This window comes from Anomaloglossus baeobatrachus, chromosome 6 (assembly GCF_048569485.1).
Source record: "Anomaloglossus baeobatrachus isolate aAnoBae1 chromosome 6, aAnoBae1.hap1, whole genome shotgun sequence".
Classification (NCBI taxonomy): Eukaryota; Metazoa; Chordata; class Amphibia; order Anura; family Aromobatidae; genus Anomaloglossus; species Anomaloglossus baeobatrachus.
This window is the reverse complement of record NC_134358.1, coordinates 548127810-548150475: the sequence shown is the minus strand read 5'-3', so window position 1 is coordinate 548150475 and position 22666 is coordinate 548127810. Positions and strand designations below refer to the sequence as shown.

Here is a 22666-nt window from a genome sequence, read left to right as displayed (position 1 = left end):
GCCTTCCGGCAGTGGCTGGAAGGGAAGCAGATCCGAATTCAGTCGGACAACTCCACAGCGGTTGCATACATCAACCACCAAGGAGGGACACGCAGCCGGCAAGCCTTCCAGGAAGTCCGGCGGATTCTGATGTGGGTGGAAGCCACGGCATCCACCATATCCGCAGTTCACATCCCCGGCGTAGAAAACTGGGAAGCAGACTTCCTCAGTCGCCAGGGCATGGATGCAGGGGAATGGTCCCTTCACCCGGACGTGTTTCAGGAAATCTGTCGCCGCTGGGGAAGGCCGGACGTCGACCTAATGGCGTCCCGGCACAACAACAAGGTCCCAACCTTCATGGCACGGTCTCGCGATCACAGAGCTCTGGCGGCAGACGCCTTGGTGCAAGATTGGTCGCAGTTCCGGCTCCCTTATGTGTTTCCACCTCTGGCACTCTTGCCCAGAGTGCTACGCAAGATCAGATCCGACTGCAGCCGCGTCATACTCGTCGCCCCAGACTGGCCAAGGAGGGCGTGGTATCCGGATCTGTGGCATCTCACGGTCGGCCAACCGTGGGAACTACCAAACCGACCAGACTTACTGTCCCAGGGGCCGTTTTTCCATCGGAATTCTGCGGCCCTGAACCTGACTGTGTGGCCATTGAGTCCTGGATCCTAGCGTCTTCAGGATTATCCCAAGGGGTCGTTGCCACCATGAGACAGGCTAGGAAGCCCACGTCCGCTAAGATCTACCACAGAACGTGGAGGATATTCTTATCCTGGTGCTCTACTCAGGGAGTGTCTCCCTGGCCATTTGCTTTGCCTACCTTTCTTTCTTTCCTGCAATCTGGGTTAGAAAAAGGTTTGTCGCTCGGCTCCCTTAAAGGACAAGTCTCGGCGCTTTCCGTCTTTTTTCAGAAGCGTCTGGCACGACTTCCTAAGGTGCGCACGTTCCTACAGGGGGTTTGCCATATCGTACCCCCGTACAAGCGGCCGTTAGATCCATGGGATCTGAACAGGGTACTAGTTGCCCTCCAGAAGCCGCCCTTCGAGCCTCTGAGGGAGGTTTCACTTTCTAGACTATCACAGAAAGTGGTTTTTCTGGTAGCGATCACATCTCTTCGGAGAGTGTCTGAGCTGGCAGCGCTGTCATCCAAGGCTCCCTTCCTGGTCTTCCACCAGGACAAGGTAGTGCTGCGCCCCATTCAGGAGTTTCTCCCGAAGGTGGTATCCTCTTTTTTCACCTTAATCAGGATATCTCTTTGCCTTCGTTTTGTCCTCATGCAGTTCATCGGTATGAGAAGGATTTACATTTGTTAGATCTGGTGAGAGCATTCAGAATCTACATTTCCCGCACGGCGCCCCTGCGCCGTTCGGATGCACTCTTTGTCCTTGTCGCTGGTAAGCGCAAAGGGTCGCAGGCTTCTAAAGCCACCCTGGCTCGATGGATCAAAGAACCAATTCTTGAAGCCTACCGCTCTGCTGGGCTTCCGGTTCCATCAGGGCTGAAAGCCCATTCTACCAGAGCCGTGGGTGCGTCCTGGGCATTGCGACACCAGGCTACGGCTCAACAGGTGTGCCAGGCAGCTACCTGGTCAAGTCTGCACACTTTCACCAAACATTATCAGGTGCATACCTATGCTTCGGCGGACGCCAGCCTAGGTAGAAGAGTCCTGCAGACGGCAGTTGCCTCCCTATAGGGGAGGGCTGTCTGGCAGCTCTAACATGAGGTATTCTTACCCACCCAGGGACAGCTTTTGGATGTCCCAATCGTCTGGGTCTCCCAATGGAGCGCCGAAGAAGAAGGGAATTTTGTTACTTACCGTAAATTCCTTTTCTTCTAGCTCCTATTGGGAGACCCAGCACCCGCCCTGTTGTCCTTCGGGATTTTTGGTTGTTTTTCGGGTACACATGTTGTTCATGTTGAACGGTTTTCAGTTCTCCGACGTTACTTCGGAGTGAATTTGTTTAAACCAGTTATTGGCTTTCCTCCTTCTTGCTTTTGCACTAAAACTGGTGAGCCAGTGATCCCACTGGGGGTGTATAGCCAGAAGGGGAGGGGCCTTACACTTTTTAGTGTAATTGCTTTGTGTGGCCTCCGGAGGCAGTGCTATACACCCAATCGTCTGGGTCTCCCAATAGGAGCTAGAAGAAAAGGAATTTACGGTAAGTAACAAAATTCCCTTCTTTACAACCTGTACCTCTTGTGTGGCTATATTACAGGCAGGTTCCACATACCCTCATTGGGTACAATGCTTGGCCCCGAGGGCACTCACTCAGCCGGAGCCTCCGGCACTGGTGGGACCCTCGGCCAGGTGGTACCGCCGGTTTCCACTGCACAGATGACAGGGACAGAGTTTGCATGTTGGAATCAGCAAATCTCTGAGTAGCTTTCACATTCCAGGACTCAGTCTATGGACAGAGGGTCTGCTAAGATACTGGAAGCCTTGCAGTCCAGACCGATAACACAGGGCCAGGGAGCTGTGAGTTCATCGCTCCCGGGTTCCTCTGGGTCGGTACAACAAGGGGCTCCTGGGGTAACACCCAGATCCCACGGTGAGAACTCCGTCACGGACCGCGGCCTCTGATAGGCTAAGCGGGCCCGCTGGGAACCTTCCCCGACTTCATCAGGAGTGCGTGTTTCGATCACTCTAACTCCAGAGGGGCCGTCCAGAAGCATAGAACTTTACGGACAAGCGCTTACTAAGCGCCTTATTGACACGCGTTACCCTTTCCCCCCTGACGTTGTTAAGGGTTGGGCTCAGTGTCACAGGGTGGATTCTCCAGTCCCTAGGCTGGCGGCTAGATCCGTAGTATTAGTGGCAGATGCCATCTCTCACGAATGCCACTGACAGGCAAATAAAGCTTATGATGAAATCCATCTATGAAGCCATAGTCGCATCTTTTGCTCCAGCCTTCGCAGCCGTGAGGGCACTCCAAGCTATCTCAACTTCTCTGGCTGAGATTATTGCGGTTGCACATACCTCTGCCCCGCAGGTTGTGTCCTTCACTTCTCAGGCGTAGGTTTTTTCGTTCTACGCCATGAACGCCGTTCCTGGACTCTGCGAGCCGTACAGCGGTAGCATCCACCAATTCGGTGGCAGTCTGCAGGGCCATGTGGCTATGTGAATGGAAGGCAGGCTCTGCTTCCAAGAAGTTCTTATCCGGTTTGCCATTTTCTGGCGACCGTTTGTTTGGCGAGCAATTGGATGAAGTTACTAGACAGTCCAAGGGAAAGGTATCGTCCTTGCCCCAGTCCAAAGGTTTCGGTCATTTCGGTCCTCAGCAAAGTTCCGTTACTCCATGTCCAACAGGTCAGAGGAGGGCTAGAGGAACTCTTCTGCATGGCGGTTTAAGTCACAAGGCGGCTTCCTCATGACTTCGGCCTCACCAAGACCGCGTCCTTGGTCGGTGGCAGGCTCTCCCGCTTTTGCGACGCCTGGTGGCCACATGTCCAAGACCGATGGGTGAGAGACATTCTGTCTCAAGGTTACAGGATAGAGCTCTGCTCTCGTCCTCCGACTAGTTTCTTCAAAACATCTCCGCCCCCCGAGCGAGCCGATGCACGACAGCCCCACGGATCTTCACCAAGGTCATGGCAGCAGTGGTGGCGGCCCTACAGGGCCACTCGGTGATCACTTACCTAGACGGTCTTCTAGTCAAGACACCCTCCTGGGTGGCATGTCGACTCAACCTGACCATTGCTCTGGAGACCCTCCAGGGGTTCGGGTGGATCATCAAATTTCCAAGGTCAAAACTGACACCGACCCAATCACTGATTTGCCTCGGGATGGAGTTTCATACTCTCTCAGCGATAGTGAAGCTTCCGCTGCATAGTCAGCGTTCACTACAGACAGGGGTGCAATCTCTCCTTCGGGCCCAGTCACCCCTTGAGGCGCCTCATGCACTTTCTAAGGAAGATGGTGGCAGCAAGGGAGGCAGTTCCCTTGCGCAGTTTCGTCTGCGTCCGATTCTATCGGACACCGCAAATGGGACAGGAGGTCGACGTCCCTAGACAAGAACGTCTCTCTTCCCTTGCAGCAAAACCTCTCTTCAGTGGTGTCTTCTTTCCACTTCCTGGGCGGAGGAAAAATCCTTCCAGCCCCCAGCTGAGGCTGTGGTCACGACGGACGCGAGTCTGTCAAGGTGGGGAACGGTCTTCCTCCACCACTCGGCTCAGGGAACCTGGAGTCCGACAGAGTCCTCCCTTCAGATCAATGTTCTGGAGTTAAGGGCAGTGGATCTAGCCCTAAAGGTGTTCCAGCGGTGGCTGGAGGGCAGGCAGATCCGAATTCAGTCGGACAACGCCACGACGGTTGCGTACATCAACCACCAGGGCGGCACACGCGCAGTCGTCAAGCCTTCCGAGCAGTTCGGCGGATTCGGCTGTGGGCGGAAGCCACAGCCTCCACCATCTCCGCAGTTCACATCCCGGGCGTAGAAAACTGGGAAGCAGATTTTCTCAGTCGCCAGGGCATGGACGCAGGGGAATGGTCTCTTCACCCGGTCGTGTTTCTAGAGATCTGTTGCCGCCGGGGAACGCCGGACGTCGATCTAATTGCGTCTCGGCACAACAACAAAGTCCCGGCATTCATGGCTTGGTCCAAGGATCACAGAGCTCTGGCGGCAGACGCGCTAGTTCACGACTGGTAGCAGTTTCGACTGCCTTATTTTTTTCCTCCTCTGGCACTACTGCCCAGAGTGTTACGCAAGATCAGGTCAGACTGTCGCCGCGCCATCCTCGTCGCTCCAGACTGGCCGAGGTGATCGTGGTACCCGGATCTGTGGCACCTCACGGTGGGTCAACCGTGGACACTCCCAGACCGACCAGACTTGCTGCCCCAAGGGCCATATTTCCTTCTGAATTCTGCGGCTCTAAACCTGACTGTGTGGCCATTGAGTCCTGGCTCCTAGCGTCATCAGGGATATCTCCAGATGTCATTGCCACCATGAGACAGGCCAGGAAACCAACGTCCGCCAAGATCTATCACAGGACTTGGAGGATCTTCTTATCCTGGTGCTCTGATCAGGGTTTTACTCCCTGGCAGTTTGCCTTGCCCACTTTTCTTCTTTCCTTCAATCCGGAATGGACAAGGGCTTGTCTCTCGGCTCTCTCAAGGGACAAGTATCGGCGCTTTCCGGTCCCACCTTACAAGCGTCCGTTAACACCCTCGGATCTTAACAGGGTGCTGACGACTCTTCAGAAGCCACTTTTCGAGCCGATGCGGGATCTCTCTATCTCGCCTTTCGCAAAGGGTGGCCTTCCTAGTGGCAGTCACATCACTCAGAAGAGTGTCTCAGCTAGCAGCGCTGTCATGCAAAGCCCCCTTGCTGGTGTTTTCACCAGGATAGGGTGGTTCTATGTCCGGTCCGGACTTTCTCCCTAAGGTATCCCCGTTTCATCTCAATCAGGATATCGTCTCCCCCTCTTGGGTCCGCATCCAGTTCACCAAGGTGAAAAGGATTTGCATTTATTAGATCTGGTGAGAGCACTCCGGCTCTACATTTCTCGCACGGCGCCCCTGCGCCGGTCTGATGCGCTCTTGTCCTTATCGCGGGCCAGAGTAAGGGATTTCAGGTTTTCAAGTCAACCTTGGCTCGGTGGATCAAGGAACCGATTCTTGAAGCCTACCGTTCTTTTAGGCTTCCGATTCCTGCAGGGCTGAAGGCCCATTCTACCAGAGCCGTCGGTGTCCTGGGCATTGCGACACCAGACTACGGCTCGGCAGGTGTGTCAGGCGGCTACCTGGTCGAGTCTGCACACTTTCACGAAACACTTTCAGGTGCATGCCGATGATTCGGCAGACGCCAGCCTAGGTAGGCGACTCCTTCAGGCGGCAGTTGCCCACCTGTAAGAGGAGGCCGTTTTTCGGCTCTTTTTATCGAGGTATTCTTTTACCCACACAGGGATTGCTTTTGGACGTCCCAATTGTCTGGGTCTCCCAATGGAGCGACAAAGAAGAAGGGAATTTTGTTTACTTACCGTAAATTCCTTTTCTTCTAGCTCCTATTGGGAGACCCAGCACCCGCCCCTGTTCCCTTCGGGCTGTTGTTCTTTTGTGTACACATGTTGTTCATGTTGAATTGTTCTTTTGGTTCATGGTTTCAGTTCTCCGAACATCCTTCGGATTGAATTTACCTTAGACCAATTTATAAGTTTCCTCCTTCCTGCTTTGGCACCAAAACTGATGAGCCCGTGATGCACGGGAGGGTGTATAGCAGAGGGGAGGGGTTACACTTTTTAAAGTGTAATACTTTGTGTGGCCTCCGGAGGCAGAAGCTATACACCCAATTGTCTGGGTCTCCCAATAGGAGCTAGAAGAAAAGGAATTTACGGTAAGTAAACAAAATTCCCTTCATTCTTGTACATAGGGGGCAGTATTATAGTAGTTATATTCTTGTACATAGGGAGCAGTATTATAGTAGTTATATTCTTGTACATAGGGGCAGTATTATAGTAGTTATATTCTTGTACATAGGGGCAGTATTATAGTAGTTATATTCTTGTACATGGGGGCAGTATTATAGTAGCTATATTCTTGTACATAGGGACAGTATTATAGTAGTTATATTCTTGTATATAGGGGGCAGTATTATAGTAGTTATATTCTTGTACATAGGGGCAGTATAATAGTAGTTATATTCTTGTACATAGGGGCAGTATAATAGTAGTTATATTCTTGTACATAGGGGCAGTATAATAGTAGTTATATTCTTGTACATAGGGGGCAGTATTATAGTAGTTATATTCTAGTACATAGGGGCAGTATTATAGTAGTTATATTCTTGTACATAGAGGCAGTATTATAGTAGTGATATTCTTTGTACATAGGAGCAGTATTATATTAGTGATATTCTTGTACATAGGGGGCAGTATCACATATTTCTATGAATGTCAAACTGTTTTTTTGTACATTGCACTGTGCATGTAAGACCCTAATGCCCAAATATTTTTATCTCAAGACTATCAAGGTACAGAAAAAAGAAAACACATAGAAACATCTGGTTCGGTGTCTACATCTGTGGGGTCCAGATTTCTGCATGCCTCCCCTTGGGGCCCCGCTCCTAAGCCTGATGATTTTTCACCCCCACAACCATATATGATGCCTGAACCTTACCAGGATTACAGATCGACTTTAGGCCCTGAAAACATGTCTCCTGGGGGCGCCGTCCATCCCCCACCCTGCAGCAGAGTAAGCAAAACCAGCAACCCAGCACAAGAGCTTGTGAGCAGCGGCAGCGCTGCCAGGTTTATGCCAAGGACGACCCAGCTCCAAGAGCGACAGAGGAGACGAGCGGCCGGCCTGGCCCAGTGCCTGTCCCTTTCTGACTCTCCAGAGACTGTGATTGGCCCAAAACTCCCCGAATTGCCAAAGCTAGACCTGGAAGACTATTCCCTAAACGCCTCTGCCAAATTAATTAGCGACAAACTAAAAGAGGTGCGTATATACCGGCGTCCTGGAAGCTAAATATGCGTGGTCTGATTTATTACACAAAAGGTTCTAAGTGTTCTACAGTATATAGCGAATAACATCGATATGTAATATAGTGCGTCTATGCCGAAATATAAAGGCACAGTCATAGGCCCGAGCCTGAGGCTCCACTACTGAACCAATGGGATTGTCGCTCATGCTTGATTTCCAACTGCAACCAGTTTTTATGATTGCGTGGTTTGGGGTTTTTTCCCCTTTAACTTACAAAATCCATAACTTTTTTTTTTTTTTTTAACACACTCACACGAGGGCTTGTTTTTTGCAGGACAAGTTATACAAGTTACGCACCCCAAATTTAAAGAAGGAAAAAATAAATAAGTTTTAATGTTAAAATGAGGGTGCGTCTTATAATCCTAGTGTGTCTTATATTAGCTTACCAGGGGAGAGCGGCGGTGATGGAGCAACTCGAGGGTCACAGGAGGCAGGTCGGTGATGCTGCGGGCTCTAAGGAGGGGGTGTCGCGGCTCAGGACGGTCGGCAATACGGCGGGCTTGGAGGTGTCACTGTAGCGGGCGCCATTCATCTGCCGGTGGACTGCGGGCTCCATTGAATTGCCCGTGGTTGTACAGATTGACTTCAATAAAATGGCTGCGGAGGCGGTGCGTGCGCAGATAGGATACTGCGGCCATTTTCTTGAAGCCCATGCCGTCAATCTGTACATGCGCCGCCTCTGTGGCCATTTTCATTTAGTTCATCGCATTAGCCGCGGGCGATTCATTGGAATTCGCTGTCAGATCAATGGCGCCTGCCGCATCGCCAAACCTCTGTCCTGTGACCCTCCTGAGCCGCTCCACTGCACTGACACCCCCTCCTCCGAGCCCTCAGAAGCACCAACCCAGCCTCCTGTGACCTTGCTCCACCACCGCCGCTCAAGTTAGCGATATCCAGATTATTTATTATCCATTTTACCCCCAGTTTTGGGAGAAAAATGGGCAGCACGGTGTCCTCTCCTGCAGCTAATCGCTACGATCACCTGTTCCCCACTTTTGTTGTGACCGTGCACGCTCCCGTGGTCACAACGAGAGCAGAAGAAGCGAGGGCGCATGCGCCGCCCTCTCAGCCGAAAGAATAGCAGGGGGTAATACGATATTCACAAAGATGGCGCCAGAGATAAGCGCCAACTCCGACGCCATCTTAGTGAATAGTAAAATTAACATAGAGAACAGAGAGAGGGAGGAACAACAGTCGAGGGGCTGGAATCCATATGAATTCCCCCCCCCAGATATTATCTGATCTTCAGCTGCTGTCACTCAAGTAACTTCTGATTTTATAAACTTTACTTTCTTGGATTTGAAAGCCTAAACATCCGAGCTGACCACTAAAGGTATGTAGAGAATCAGCCTGATAGTGCCAGTATAGCACCAGCTTTACCTTTTATATACGAAAATCCTGATGATTGGTTCCCTTTAAGTCTGTGCACACGGTGCGTTGTTGCACAGACTTTTCAGAAATCTGCAAGGATATCCTGGTGCCAGCAAAGAGAGAATTCTGAAGTGTTGTGCACACATTCAGGATTTTTTTTCCTTGCAGATTTTGTTCCAGAAAAAAAACCTACATCATGTCAATTCTTTCTGCAATTCCACTGTTTGAATGCAATAAAAAAAAAAGTATAACAAAAAAAAGCAGCAAAATGCATTTTTTTTTTCCCTGCCAGAACATGCAGATTCGGATGCAGATTCTCTGCAACATGTGCACATTGACTAAAAGTTTTCCATTAATGGAGCGGAGTACAGGCTTTGTTTTTTTGCAAGCTGAGCTGATTTTTTTTTTTTAACACTTTTTGGCGTACATATGACATTTTTTAATAATATTTTTTTTTTTTTTTATTGCCTTTAGCTAGAGGTGTTCAGATAGAAAATGGCAATTTGGCTTTTCAATTTTTTTTTTTCAATGTCTGACCTCCTTCGCACAAAGCAGAAAACTGGTGAGCCAGTGATCCCACTGGGGGTGTATAGCCAGAAGGGGAGGGGCCTTACACTTTTTAGTGTAATTGCTTTGTGTGGCCTCCGGAGGCAGTGCTATACACCCAATCGTCTGGGTCTCCCAATAGAGCGCCGAAGAAAAATAATTTTTATATTTTGATTTGACTTTTCCGGACTCAGTGATGCTAAATATATTGGTAGCGGGAATTAGTTTTATTCTTAATTTTTTTTTTTAATTGCAGGGAATAAAAAAAGGGGGCAAGTCAACTTTTTTTTTTTTTCTGTTTTTTGCAAAACAAAAAAAATATTAATGTTTACATGTACGTCAGATGTCGGGAAGAGCTACCAGAAGGAAGGGATCTTTAGAAAATAAGGATAGACGCATTACTGACCCTTCGAATCTGAGCCCCCAGTCTGTAGTCAGTGTCAGGATCAGAAACTTTGATGTCCCATCCTAAAAGCTGAAGCCACTGATTAGCTACAGGGTCAGGTGATTGACGGACGGGTAAGACGTCCTTGCTTTAGTGCTTTAGGTCCCAGCAATGGGGGCTCCCTCTTTATATTACAAACTGGCCACTTGTGATAACACCCCACTGTTATTGTTAAGGGTGCTTTACACACTGCGACATCACTAGCGATCTCGTTAGCGATGTGACACGCCAGATCGCAGATGCAATCTGCTGAGATCGCACATGTGACCGCCGCTATTAAAATGGCCTATGTGCGATCTCGGCAGATGGCATCTGCGATCTGGTGTGTCACGTCGCTAACGAGATTGCTAGCGATGTCGCAGCGTGTAAAGCACCCTTTACTGTCCAACAGTTAGCAAAAGTCTATTTGTGCATAGTTAGTATTATCGAGCTATTTCCCCTTACTGATTCATTACCTACATTGTTGGCCTCACAGGCAATCTGGTTGGTGTGGACTTTATAGGACGGAATTTCTTTAGGCCTCCACTAGGGGGAGCTTACCGCATACAGTTTTATTATTGAATTCAATGTATAAGGTGTGTGCTCCCCCTAGTGGTGGCTGCAGGCAGACAGTATTATGTCATTTTCCTTCTGCACATGGCTAGATATGGGGCTCTGTACCAAAAAACTGAACTTTAATTGCTATGAAGAAATACTAAGAAATTAATCGGGACAATTCTATCAACAGGATAGTTGATAGAAGGTATTAACATCAGGAACGACACTGATCACTCTCATTAGGCTCGTAGGCCGCCTTTACTTCCCGCCCTATGACTGCTATGAGGTGGAGTGTATATAACATAGTATGTATCACATAGAAAGTTATGGGGCTGATAACTCACATTAGGCTCCTAGGTCGCCTTTACGTCCGCCCTATGACTGCTATGAGGTGGAGTGTATATAACATAGCATGAATCACAAAGAAAGTTATGGGGCTGATAACTCACATTAGGCTCATAGGCCCCCTTTACTTCCTGCCCTATGACTGCTATGAGGTGGAGTGTATATGACATGGCAGGTATCACATAGAAAGTTATGGGGCAGATTGAACATCCCAACAAGGCTCCCAATGCTGGGGTCCCTGCTGTGTGACCCTCCGGCAATCAGATATTCGTCACTTCTGTGGACAGGAAACGGCAGATTGTCAGTAATTTTGTATTTTCGCCTATCATTTTTTGTTTCTTTAGGTTTCTGGATGTTCCACAGCAACTAAACCAGAGGCCACGACGGGTGATGACCAACCTGCCCCTCCAGTTAAACAGAGAAGAAGAATATGAAAAAGCTTTGTATGTTTATATCCCCAGATCTGTGAATACAGCAGAGAATAAATTATTATTTTTTTATTATAAATATTAGAGAATCTATTGCTTGTGTTTTGTCATACGGTTTATTTTTCCAGAGCAGGGTCTGTTAGTAATCTGCCCAGGCTGACTGTGATCGCAGATCCCAGTATAGACCCTGAGGCTGCGGATTCCTCACACCCAGGGTATACGGCGCTGACTGTGCCACGGCTGGTGTCACCGACTGCCACAGAGACCCCCGGCACTTCTTCCTGCAGATAAATTCCCAGTTATTCTTGAAGACGATCCACGGCCCTCTCCTGCGATGTTCTTGCCTACAGGTCTCCAGGTTCGGCAAATGCTTGACTTTCAAATGCCATGATGCTCTGCGAGAAGAAAATGTCACATGTATTGTTTATGGTAAGACACAACTCTGCAAACTGCGTTTCCCTGAAAATAAGCCCTGCCATGATTTTACAGTATTTTGAAATAAGCATGAAATATAAACCCTACATCAAAAGTGAGCCCTAGGTACTGTCAGGACTGGCATTGGGGGGACATTGGACAATTGCCCGGGGCCCCCACTCTCCTAGGGGACCTCAGTGTTTTCTATTCCAAGGTTAAGATTACCGAAAGACCTTTGGTCAACCATGGTCATGTGACCATAATGTCATCAAAGGTCCTTTAACTGCGGGAGTCTAGAGGAATATAATATTTATATACACGCACATAATCTGTGTGCATACATGTGGGTGTATGTACGTGTGTATGTGCACTGTTTGCATACATGTACATGTGGGTGTGTATATACGTGTGTATGTGCAGTGTCTGCATGCATGTACATGTGGGTGTGTATGTGCACTGTCTGCGTACATGTGGGTGTGTATATACGTGTGTATGTACAGTGTCTGCGTACATGTACATGTGGGTGTGTGTATATACGTGTGTATGTGCACTGTCTGCATGCATGTACATGTGGGTGTGTATATACGTGTGTATGTACAGTGTCTGCATGCATGTACATGTGGGTGTGTATATACGTGTGTATGTGCACTGTCTGCATGCATGTACATGTGGGTGTGTATATACGTGTGTATGTACAGTGTCTGCATGCATGTACATGTGGGTGTGTATATACGTGTGTATGTGCACTGTCTCATACATGTACATGTGGGTGTGTATGTGCACTGTCTGCATACATGTACATGTGGGAGTATGTGCACTGTCTGCATACATGTACATGTGGGAGTATGTGCACTGTCTGCATACATGTACATGTGGGTGTGTATATACGTGTGTATGTGCACTGTCTGCATACATGTACATGTGGGTGTGTATATACGTGTGTATGTACAGTGTCTGCATGCATGTACATGTGGGTGTGTATATACGTGTGTATGTGCACTGTCTGCATGCATGTACATGTGGGTGTGTATATACGTGTATGTGCACTGTCTCATACATGTACAGGTGGGTGTGTATATACGTGTGTATGTGCACTGTCTGCGTACATGTGGGTGTGTATATACGTGTGTATGTGCACTGTCTGCGTACATGTGGGTGTGTATATACGTGTGTATGTGCACTGTCTCATACATGTACAGGTGGGTGTGTATATACGTGTGTATGTGCACTGTCTGCATACATGTACATGTGGGTGTGTATATACGTGTGTATGTGCACTGTCTGCATACATGTACATGTGGGTGTGTATATACGTGTGTATGTGCACTGTCTGCATGCATGTACATGTGGGTGTGTATATACGTGTGTATGTACAGTGTCTGCATGCATGTACATGTGGGTGTGTATATACGTGTGTATGTGCAGTGTCTGCATGCATGTACATGTGGGTGTGTATGTGCACTGTCTGCGTACATGTGGGTGTGTATATACGTGTGTATGTACAGTGTCTGCATGCATGTACATGTGGGTGTGTATATACGTGTGTATGTGCACTGTCTGCATGTATGTACATGTGGGTGTGTATATACGTGTGTATGTACAGTGTCTGCATGCATGTACATGTGGGTGTGTATATACGTGTGTATGTGCACTGTCTCATACATGTACATGTGGGTGTGTATGTGCACTGTCTGCATACATGTACATGTGGGAGTATGTGCACTGTCTGCATACATGTACATGTGGGTGTGTATATACGTGTGTATGTGCACTGTCTGCATACATGTACATGTGGGTGTGTATATACGTGTGTATGTACAGTGTCTGCATGCATGTACATGTGGGTGTGTATATACGTGTGTATGTGCACTGTCTGCATGCATGTACATGTGGGTGTGTATATACGTGTGTATGTGCACTGTCTCATACATGTACAGGTGGGTGTGTATATACGTGTGTATGTGCACTGTCTGCGTACATGTGGGTGTGTATACACGTGTGTATGTGCACTGTCTGCGTACATGTGGGTGTGTATATACGTGTGTATGTGCACTGTCTCATACATGTACAGGTGGGTGTGTATATACGTGTGTATGTGCACTGTCTGCATACATGTACATGTGGGTGTGTATATACGTGTGTATGTGCACTGTCTGCATACATGTACATGTGGGTGTGTATATACGTGTGTATGTGCACTGTCTGCATACATGTACATGTGGGTGTGTATATACGTGTGTATGTGCACTGTCTGCGTACATGTGGGTGTGTATATACGTGTGTATGTGCACTGTCTGCGTACATGTGGGTGTGTATATACGTGTGTATGTGCACTGTCTGCGTACATGTACAGGTGGGTGTGTATATACGTGTGTATGTGCACTGTCTGCATACATGTACATGTGGGTGTGTATATACGTGTGTATGTGCACTGTCTGCATACATGTACAGGTGGGTGTGTATATACGTGTGTATGTGCACTGTCTGCGTACATGTGGGTGTGTATACACGTGTGTATGTGCACTGTCTGCGTACATGTGGGTGTGTATATACGTGTGTATGTGCACTGTCTCATACATGTACAGGTGGGTGTGTATATACGTGTGTATGTGCACTGTCTGCATACATGTACAGGTGGGTGTGTATATACGTGTGTATGTGCACTGTCTGCATACATGTACATGTGGGTGTGTATATACGTGTGTATGTGCACTGTCTGCATACATGTACATGTGGGTGTGTATATACGTGTGTATGTGCACTGTCTGCATACATGTACATGTGGGTGTGTATATACGTGTGTATGTGCACTGTCTGCATACATGTACATGTAGGTATATATACGTGTGTATGTGCAGTGTCTGCATACATGTACATGTGGGTGTCTATATACGTGTGTATGTGCACTGTCTGCATACATGTACATGTAGGTATATATACGTGTGTATGTGCACTGTCTGCATACATGTACAGGTGGGTGTGTATATACGTGTGTATGTGCAGCGTGTGATGACATGATTATATCTGAATGTTGTGGTTTTTGTTAAAGAATAAATGTGGATTGTTTTCATGTTATAAAAAAAAAAAAAAATCTCCTGAAAATCAGCCCTCACCCATCTTTTTAGAGCATAAAAGACCCTGTCTTATTTTTGAGGAAACACAATACCAGCATATGCTTCCAGACATAGGGTTAATCTGCAGGTTAATAGTGATATGGAGGTGCCCGACCACTTTACAAAAAGTGCAGTACCTCGGAGAAAATAAACTTTATTTCTCCCGGGAGCCGCCAGCTTTCAATCATGCAGGCATGTCGGCATCACTACAGTCACCGCTCACGGCACTGAGAGCAACATAACCGCATCCTGGCACTAACAGCTGTCTCTGCAGTGCTCCAGTAAAGAGTAAGCTGTCAGTCAGTGCTGAGGCGCAGTAACAGCTGCTGCTTTTAGTGCTGTGAGCACTGACTGTAATTGCTCCAGCCACACCTGCATGACTGAAAGCTGGTGGCTCCCAGAAGCTGATATTTTTATTGGTACTATTTTGAGGTGCGTATAATATTTTGACCCCATGGAAACCAAATGGAATGGTTAGACTTTTTTTAATGGGTTTTTTAGTTTTTAAAAACTTTTTTTGTTTTGCATTTTATTTTCCAGTCCTCCCTCCCACAGGGGACTTGCATCCAAGTTCTCTTATACTATACAGTGTGTCCACACATATCCTGTCCACCGCCATTAACTTGAACGGCGGCAGCTATAGGCATAGAAGTGGTGTCTAGGTATAGTAAAGTAGCCATGCGCTACGCAATGAAACCACCTATAGCGCCACCTGGTGGAAGACAACGGAGTTAGCATTTTTATCTCAAAACCTGAACGAGATAGAGAAAAAAAGTGAATCACAAAGTTGTAGGGCATCATCAATTCAATACGAATCGTCACTTTGTATACAGAAATGCTATGATATGAAACCCATGACCCCCCCAAAACATTGAATGCTGGTCGCGCATATGGCGCTCATTTAACTTTGATGCTCAAGGTGTCCCCCGTCAGCTGCAATGCACATCTGGACTCTGGACAGCATACTGTATCTTGCTGCACGTTGTGCAATATGGTAGGTGCCACGTCTGCACAAGCATCTGTGATACGTCGTCGTAGGTCCTGCAATGTTGGTGGAGGGGTCGCATACACCTGCTGTTTGATGTGACCTCACAGAAAGAAGTCTAATGGGGTCAGGTCAGGTGAGCGTGGAGGCCACTCCACACAGCCACCATACCCAATGACTTGCAGGAAGGTCTCCATGAGGTATCGCCTCACGTCCGCAGCCTTGTGAGTTTTACACGTTCTAATCATAGCATTTCTGTATGCAAGGTGTCGATTCGTATTGAATTGATGATGCCCTACAACTTTGTAATTCACTTTCTTTCTCTATCTTGTTCCGTTTTCGAGATAAAAATGCTAACTCCGTTGTTTTCCACCAGGTGGTGCTATAGGTGGTTTCATTGTGTAGTGCATGGCTACGTTACTATACCTAGACACCACTTCTATGCCTATCGCTGCCGCCGTTCTCAAGTTAATGGCGGTGGACAAGATAAGGGTGGACACACTGTATACTGTAATACTTCGATATTCCAGTATATTGCAAAAATCACTGTCCTCCAGGAAGTCCAGCCTGTGTCAGGGCCGCTGAGGTGCACCAAGATGGCGACGAGGGGTCCTTTTTCAGGCCCCCATTAGAAGTTCTCTACCAGATCAGTGTTTCTATGCCAAGTACCGTCTTGATAAATTACCCTCAGTGTTATGGTGAGACGTTTTAGAGACTTTGAATATCTCACCTTACTGTCTGGCAAACAAGGACCAAAAGCCTCCAGTAGCAGGTTTTCCTCTCTGACCGCTTTCTCAAAATCTGAGTAAGATAGCTTGCTGTCATGGTCGTGATCCTGTGACGGGAGCCAGAATACACGGGTCATGTCTTCTGTACATACATGAAGCATATTGTAGGACTGTCTATAGGCGTATGTTCACACGTGCAGGTAATGGTGCAGCGGACATCATCACCAACACAGCGGAAAACACAAAATTACCAGGGTGGTCCCCAAAGTGACAATAAATCACTAGGACTGCGGGGGCCATTAACGATCCTGAAATTATAGGGGCCATAGAGCAGCTTTCGCAATGTATTCTAGTCCTATTGTCTTCAATGGAGCTGGGCATCAGTTCCCTGCAGGACAGGGGCTCGGGATATGACCCCCATCAATCATAGGAGCGGTAGAAGAAGACTGTGCCCGATGGTAATGACGCTTACAACCTGACTGATGGATGTGTATATTTATGCTCATTAACTAAAGTCCTCGATATGTCACATGGACGCCTCCTGGCAAAAACAAACTGTGTCTTACAGATTACACAAGACACATTCTTTAATAATATATTGCAATTCGCTCTGAGCAAATGTAAGAAATCAAATTTAAGTGTACTGTCCCTTTAATAAGTCAGAACTGTGGGAACTCAACTGAAGCCTGAAGCACAGGAAACACATACCATCTTTTTTAGTGTAATTTCTACCAGGTCCTTTATCCCCTCGTCTGGGTCTTCCTCCGTCGGCTGCTTGAGAAGACTGTTCTTCAGCATGTGGAACATTTCTTCTCTGGAGATAAAACCGTCCCCGTTCAGATCATAGACCTCAAAGCAATCTGCAGCAAAATGCAATAATCAGAAGAAATGTGCACCGAGTGCTATATACGCCTAATGTTCTGTACAAGAGAATGATCGAAACTTACATACATTACTTATCCTGCATTACATCCGGTATTATACTCCAGAGCTGCACTCACTATTCTGCTGGTGCAGTCACTGTGTACATATATTACTGATCCTGTACTGATCCTGAGTTACATCCTGTATTATACTCCAGAGCTGCACTCACTATTCTGCTGGTGCAGTCACTGTGTAAATACATTACTGATCCTGTACTAATCCTGAGTTACATCCTGTATTATACTCCAGAGCTGCACTCACTATTCTGCTGGTGCAGTCACTATGTATGTACATTACATTACTGATGCTGTACTGATCCTGGGTTACCTCCTATATTATACTCCAAAGCTGCACTCACTATTCTGCTGGTGCAGTCACTGTGTACATATATTACTGATCCTGTACTGATCCTGAGTTACATCCTGTATTATACTCCAGAGCTGCACTCACTATTCTGCTGGTGCAGTCACTGTGTACATATATTACATTACTTATCCTGCACTGATCCTGAGTTACCTCCTGTATTATACACCAGAGCAGCACTCACTATTCTGCTGGTTGCAGTCACTGTGTACATGCATTACATTACTAATCCTGTACTGATCCTGAGTTACCTCCTGTATTATACTCCAGAGCTGCACTCACTATTCTGCTGGTGCAGTCACTGTGTACATACATTACTTATCCTGCGATACATCCTGTATTATACTCCAGAGCTGCACTCACTATTCTGCTGGTGCAGTCAGTGTACATACATTACTTATCCTGCATTACATCCTGTATTATACTCCAGAGCTGCACTCACTATTCTGCTGGTGCAGTCACTGTGTACATACTTTGCATTACTGATCCTGGGTTATATTCTGTATTATAATCCAGAGCTGCACTCACTATTCTGCTGGTGCAGTCACTGTACATACATTACATTACTGATCCTGAGTTACAGTTGCTTCTTCCTTCCATCCTAGTGATGTAGTCAATGCTGACTTGGGCACAATAGGGATTTGCTAATGCTTTCTATGGAATCCCATTGGTGCCCCTAGAAGTGATCCATCAGGTGCCTCAGGGGTTATAATGGCCGATAGATGCCTAATAACAGCCTCCGGTGCAGTCCTGTCTCGGATGACAGTTGTTGTCTCCATGATATTCCGGAACACTTACATTTAATCTTCTCATCCAGCGTTCCTCGGAGAAACACAGACAAGCCTTCGATCCATTCGGTGACACTGATGTAGCTGTCATTGTCCTTATCAAACCCTCTGAACACTGGAAATAGAGGCACAATCCGTTACTACACAGAACGGGGGGAGGCCGCGCTGCGCGGAGAGACGTGCACTCACCCCGGTCCATGATCATATCGTCCGTCATGGTGAAGGTGTTGTGCAGGATGTTCCTGAACGTGTTCCGGTCGATGCCGCCTCTGCTGTGCGGATCTATCGGGCGTCCTACGATGGTGTTGTACAGACGGATGAGACTTTCCACTTCATGTCTGGTGACTGCAAGAATCACAACGATCCCTGATGACACTCCGGAGGGGTTTATATTTAGATATTTTTTAATTTGGAAAAGTTTTGTAAATCAAACTTACATTTATTTAAAAATTAAATTAACTTCTTACTTCTATTGTAGTATTTAAAGGGGACTTGACCCTGTGATTGGTTAATCATTTTCCCCATAATTAAAGCACCACTATTCATTTTTTTTCAGTGTTGTATGTTGCTTTAAACCAAAGCCCCCTGTCCCCATTCTTATACTCACCTACCGGCTTCTTCACCATTTTTTGCCAGCGCCCCAGACCTTCCTGTGCCATTTTGTGCTCGTAATTTTAGACCTGCCCGGAAGTGAAGTTACTTCACAAATTATCAATACAAGTCTATGAGAGCCAGAACAAGGCTCTCATAGACTTGTAATGAGAACTTGTGACCTCCGGCTCCTTCATGAAAAAATGGAGCTTCCGGCAGGTCACAAATCAAAGTAGACCAACAGGAGCAATAATGAAAACGCCAGAGGGTGAGTATAAAACCAGAGTCATGGGACTTAAATTTAAAGCACAGCTGCAGCGGTAACAATTTTTTAAAAGAAACCCGCTGGAGTGGGGCTTTAAATATTATAGCGTATAGTGAATTTAACTATGTTTGAAGCTTTAATCGGAGTGCTAAAATAGCAATGCTGGGGGCCTTTAGCTGCCATGGCAACAATCTGCACCCCAAAATCACATTGTGGGGAAGGGGGGATGAAAGGCAATGAGTGACTATATGAACTGACCTCTGGGATTGCACCACTCAAATGCTGCTTTTGGAGATTGCCAGTCATGATTGGAGCTAGGTCTGGTCACTGCTGCTAGAGCCTATATAAAACAGCCAGCGCCTGTCCTGTGAGGAGCCACCGGGTCAGCACCTGAGCCTGCTCTGTACATGTGCGGCCAATGTTAAGAAGGAGCTAAAGGGGTCCCCCCAGATTAGTAAATGATCACTTATTTCAAAGACAGGTGATAACTTGCTGATCACTCAGATCCGATCTACCAATCCCATGTGTGAGCCTGTGGAGTCCTCCGTTTAAATGTTGCATTTGCCTCGCATGCCCATTCATTGTCTATGGGACTGATAGCCGAGCACTGCGCTCAGTTATTTTGATTAGTCCCATAAACAATGAATGAATGAATGAATCTGACACTGTCGCCCCATTACTGGAATCGGCGGGAGCCCCAGTAGTCGGTCTCTTACTACAATGCTTGGGTGCTCGTTATTTGTAATGAGCACTCGGATGCTCGGACCGGCGCAAATTGAGTACCCAAATATAATGGAAGTCAATGGGGAATTCAAGCATTTTTCCAGGAGATTTTCCGCAAAATGCTCGAGTTTCCCATTGACTTCCATCGCACTCTGCACTCGTGTCGCGCTTGTCCATGCGTCTGACTGCTGGTTATGAGCACCGTCCTCCGTTCATTCTCTGGCGCTGCGTTTGGTGGTGACACATGCCCGTTCTCTCGCTCGGGGGAGGCCCCAGCGGTCGGACCCCACCCGCCTGTGCGTTATCCCTTATCCTATGGAGAGGTGAATACTTGTTTGTTTCCTCTGACTCTGGTGATTTATTCGCTCCGCGCTTCTGACTAAATCCTGTAAAATTACATTTTGAGCCCAACAACTGAAATGTCTGACCCTCTAGCACACAGAGCTAAATAAATCCATCCCCCCATATGTGAAAAAGTAGCCTACTACAACTCCCAGCATGCAATGTCTGCAGCTAAACTACAACTCCCAGCATGCAATGTCTGCAGCTAAACTACAACTCCCAGCATGCAATGTCTGCAGCTAAACTACAACTCCTAGCATGCAATGTCTGCAGCTAAACTACAACTCTCAGCATGCAATGTATGCAGCTAAACTACAACTCCCAGCATGCAATGTCTGCAGCTGAACTACAACTCCCAGCATGCAATGTCTGCAGCTAAACTACAACTCCCAGCATGCAATGTCTGCAGCTAAACTACAACTCCCAGCATGCAATGTCTGCAGCTAAACTACAACTCACAGCATGCAATGTCTGCAGCTAACTACAACTCCCAGCATGCAATGTCTGCAGCTAAACTACAACTCCCAGCATGCAATGTCTGCAGCTAAACTACAACTCCCAGCATGCAATGTCTGCCGCTAAACTACAACTCCCAGCATGCAATGCCTGTAGCTAAACTACAACTCCCAGCATGCAATGTCTGCCGCTAAACTACAACTCCCAGCATGCAATGTCTGCAGCTAAACTACAACTCCCAGCATGCAATGTCTGCAGCTAAACTACAACTCCCAGCATGCAATGTCTGCAGCTAAACTACAACTCCCAGCATGCAATGTCTGCAGCTAAACTACAACTCCCAGCATGCAATGTCTGCCGCTAAACTACAACTCCCAGCATGCAATGTCTGCCGCTAAACTACAACTCCCAGCATGCAATGTCTGCAGCTAAACTACAACTCCCAGCATGCAATGTCTGCAGCTAACTACAACTCCCAGCATGCAATGTCTGCAGATAAACTACAACTCCCAGCATGCAATGTCTGCAGATAAACTACAACTCCCAGCATGCAATGCCTGTAGCTAAACTCCAACTCCCAGCATCAGATACTACAGCCGTCTACCACAGTGATAGTTACAGTGCCGGGCGCTCTTGCTCAGGGTCTCCGCCAGCTTCTGCAGGTTCTTGCGGTTCATGGCAGCCACATGCTGGGACATGGTGGGTGTGCTGGGGGTTGTAGTCCGCGGACTTCTGGGGACAGCTTGGAAATTTCTTAGCAACCGCTTCAACGCCACAACAAGCGTAGCCATAGTAACAGCTAGACCCAATCGGCTTCGGCGCCGCTGTAAACGTCATCAAGCGGCGCCTGTTTCCCCATTGGTCAGTTTTTCTGTAACGCGACCATCATGTGACTGTATAAAGCTAACGTTGCCGCGTTCTCAGAATGATGCTTAGGCGTGATAGTGTGTTGTATATATACTTAGAACGAACTGAGAGGGCGTCAATACTATGTGTATAGGAGGATAATTACAGCTGCCTTAAATTACTATACTAGCCAGAGATTCTGTGCCCCTATAACATTACCAGCCAGACATTTATCGGCCCTCATATCATATACGATGTGCAAAAAAAATATTCAGACACGCGACTTAATCAATGAATTCGGGTTTCTCATTGCCCCCAATGTATAACATCCGGACCCTCGCCTTCCAGTGTATAACATCCGGACCCTCGCCCTCCAGTGTATAACATCCGGCCCCTCACCCCCAGGGTATAACATCCGGACCCTCGCCCTCCAGTGTATAACATCCGGACCCTCACCCCCAGGGTATAATATCCGGACCCTCGCCCTCCAGTGTATAACATCCGGCCCCTCACCCCCAGGGTATAACATCCGGACCCTCGCCCTCCAGTGTATAACATCCGGACCCTCACCCCCAGGGTATAATATCCGGACCCTCGCCCTCCAGTGTATAACATCCGGCCCCTCACCCCCAGAGTATAACATCCGGACCCTCGCCCTCCAGTGTATAACATCCGGCCCCTCACCCCCAGGGTATAATATCCGGACCCTCGCCCTCCAGTGTATAACATCCGGCCCCTCACCCCCAGGGTATAATATCCGGACTCTCGCCCTCCAGTGTATAACATCCGGACCCTCGCCCTCCAGTGTATAACATCCGGCCCCTCACCCCCAGGGTATAACATCCGAACCCTCGCCCTCCAGTGTATAACATCATGCCCCTCACCCCCAGGGTAGAACATCCGGACCCTCGCCCTCCAGTGTATAACATCATGCCCCTCACCCCCAGGGTAGAACATCCGGACCCTCGCCCTCCAGTGTATAACATCCGGACCC

At 47.7% G+C, this 22666-nt stretch overlaps 2 protein-coding genes across 3 annotated transcripts in view; one reads left to right on the top strand and one right to left on the bottom strand.

Moving 5' to 3' along the window:
- RBM48 (RNA binding motif protein 48) overlaps positions 1-11213 on the top strand; it is a 115167-nt gene extending 103954 nt beyond the window's left edge. For both annotated transcript variants that reach the window (XM_075315655.1, XM_075315656.1), the window contains 2 exons: positions 6942-7417; positions 11051-11213. In XM_075315655.1, the coding sequence (XP_075171770.1) occupies positions 6942-7417; positions 11051-11140 (566 nt within the window). In that variant the 3' untranslated portion in view covers positions 11141-11213. The remainder of the gene's footprint in view (positions 1-6941; positions 7418-11050) is intronic.
- A 21-nt stretch (positions 11214-11234) lies between these two features.
- Positions 11235-21627, bottom strand: CLXN (calaxin). Its single transcript, XM_075315652.1, has 6 exons — positions 21446-21627; positions 18639-18794; positions 18460-18564; positions 17083-17234; positions 16377-16481; positions 11235-11529 (listed from the first exon to the last, which is right to left on the bottom strand). The coding sequence occupies exons 1-6, from the start codon at positions 21615-21617 to the stop codon at positions 11479-11481; spliced, it is 741 nt and encodes a 246-aa protein (XP_075171767.1). The 5' UTR covers positions 21618-21627; the 3' UTR covers positions 11235-11478.
- Between the last annotated feature and the right edge of the window lie 1039 nt (positions 21628-22666).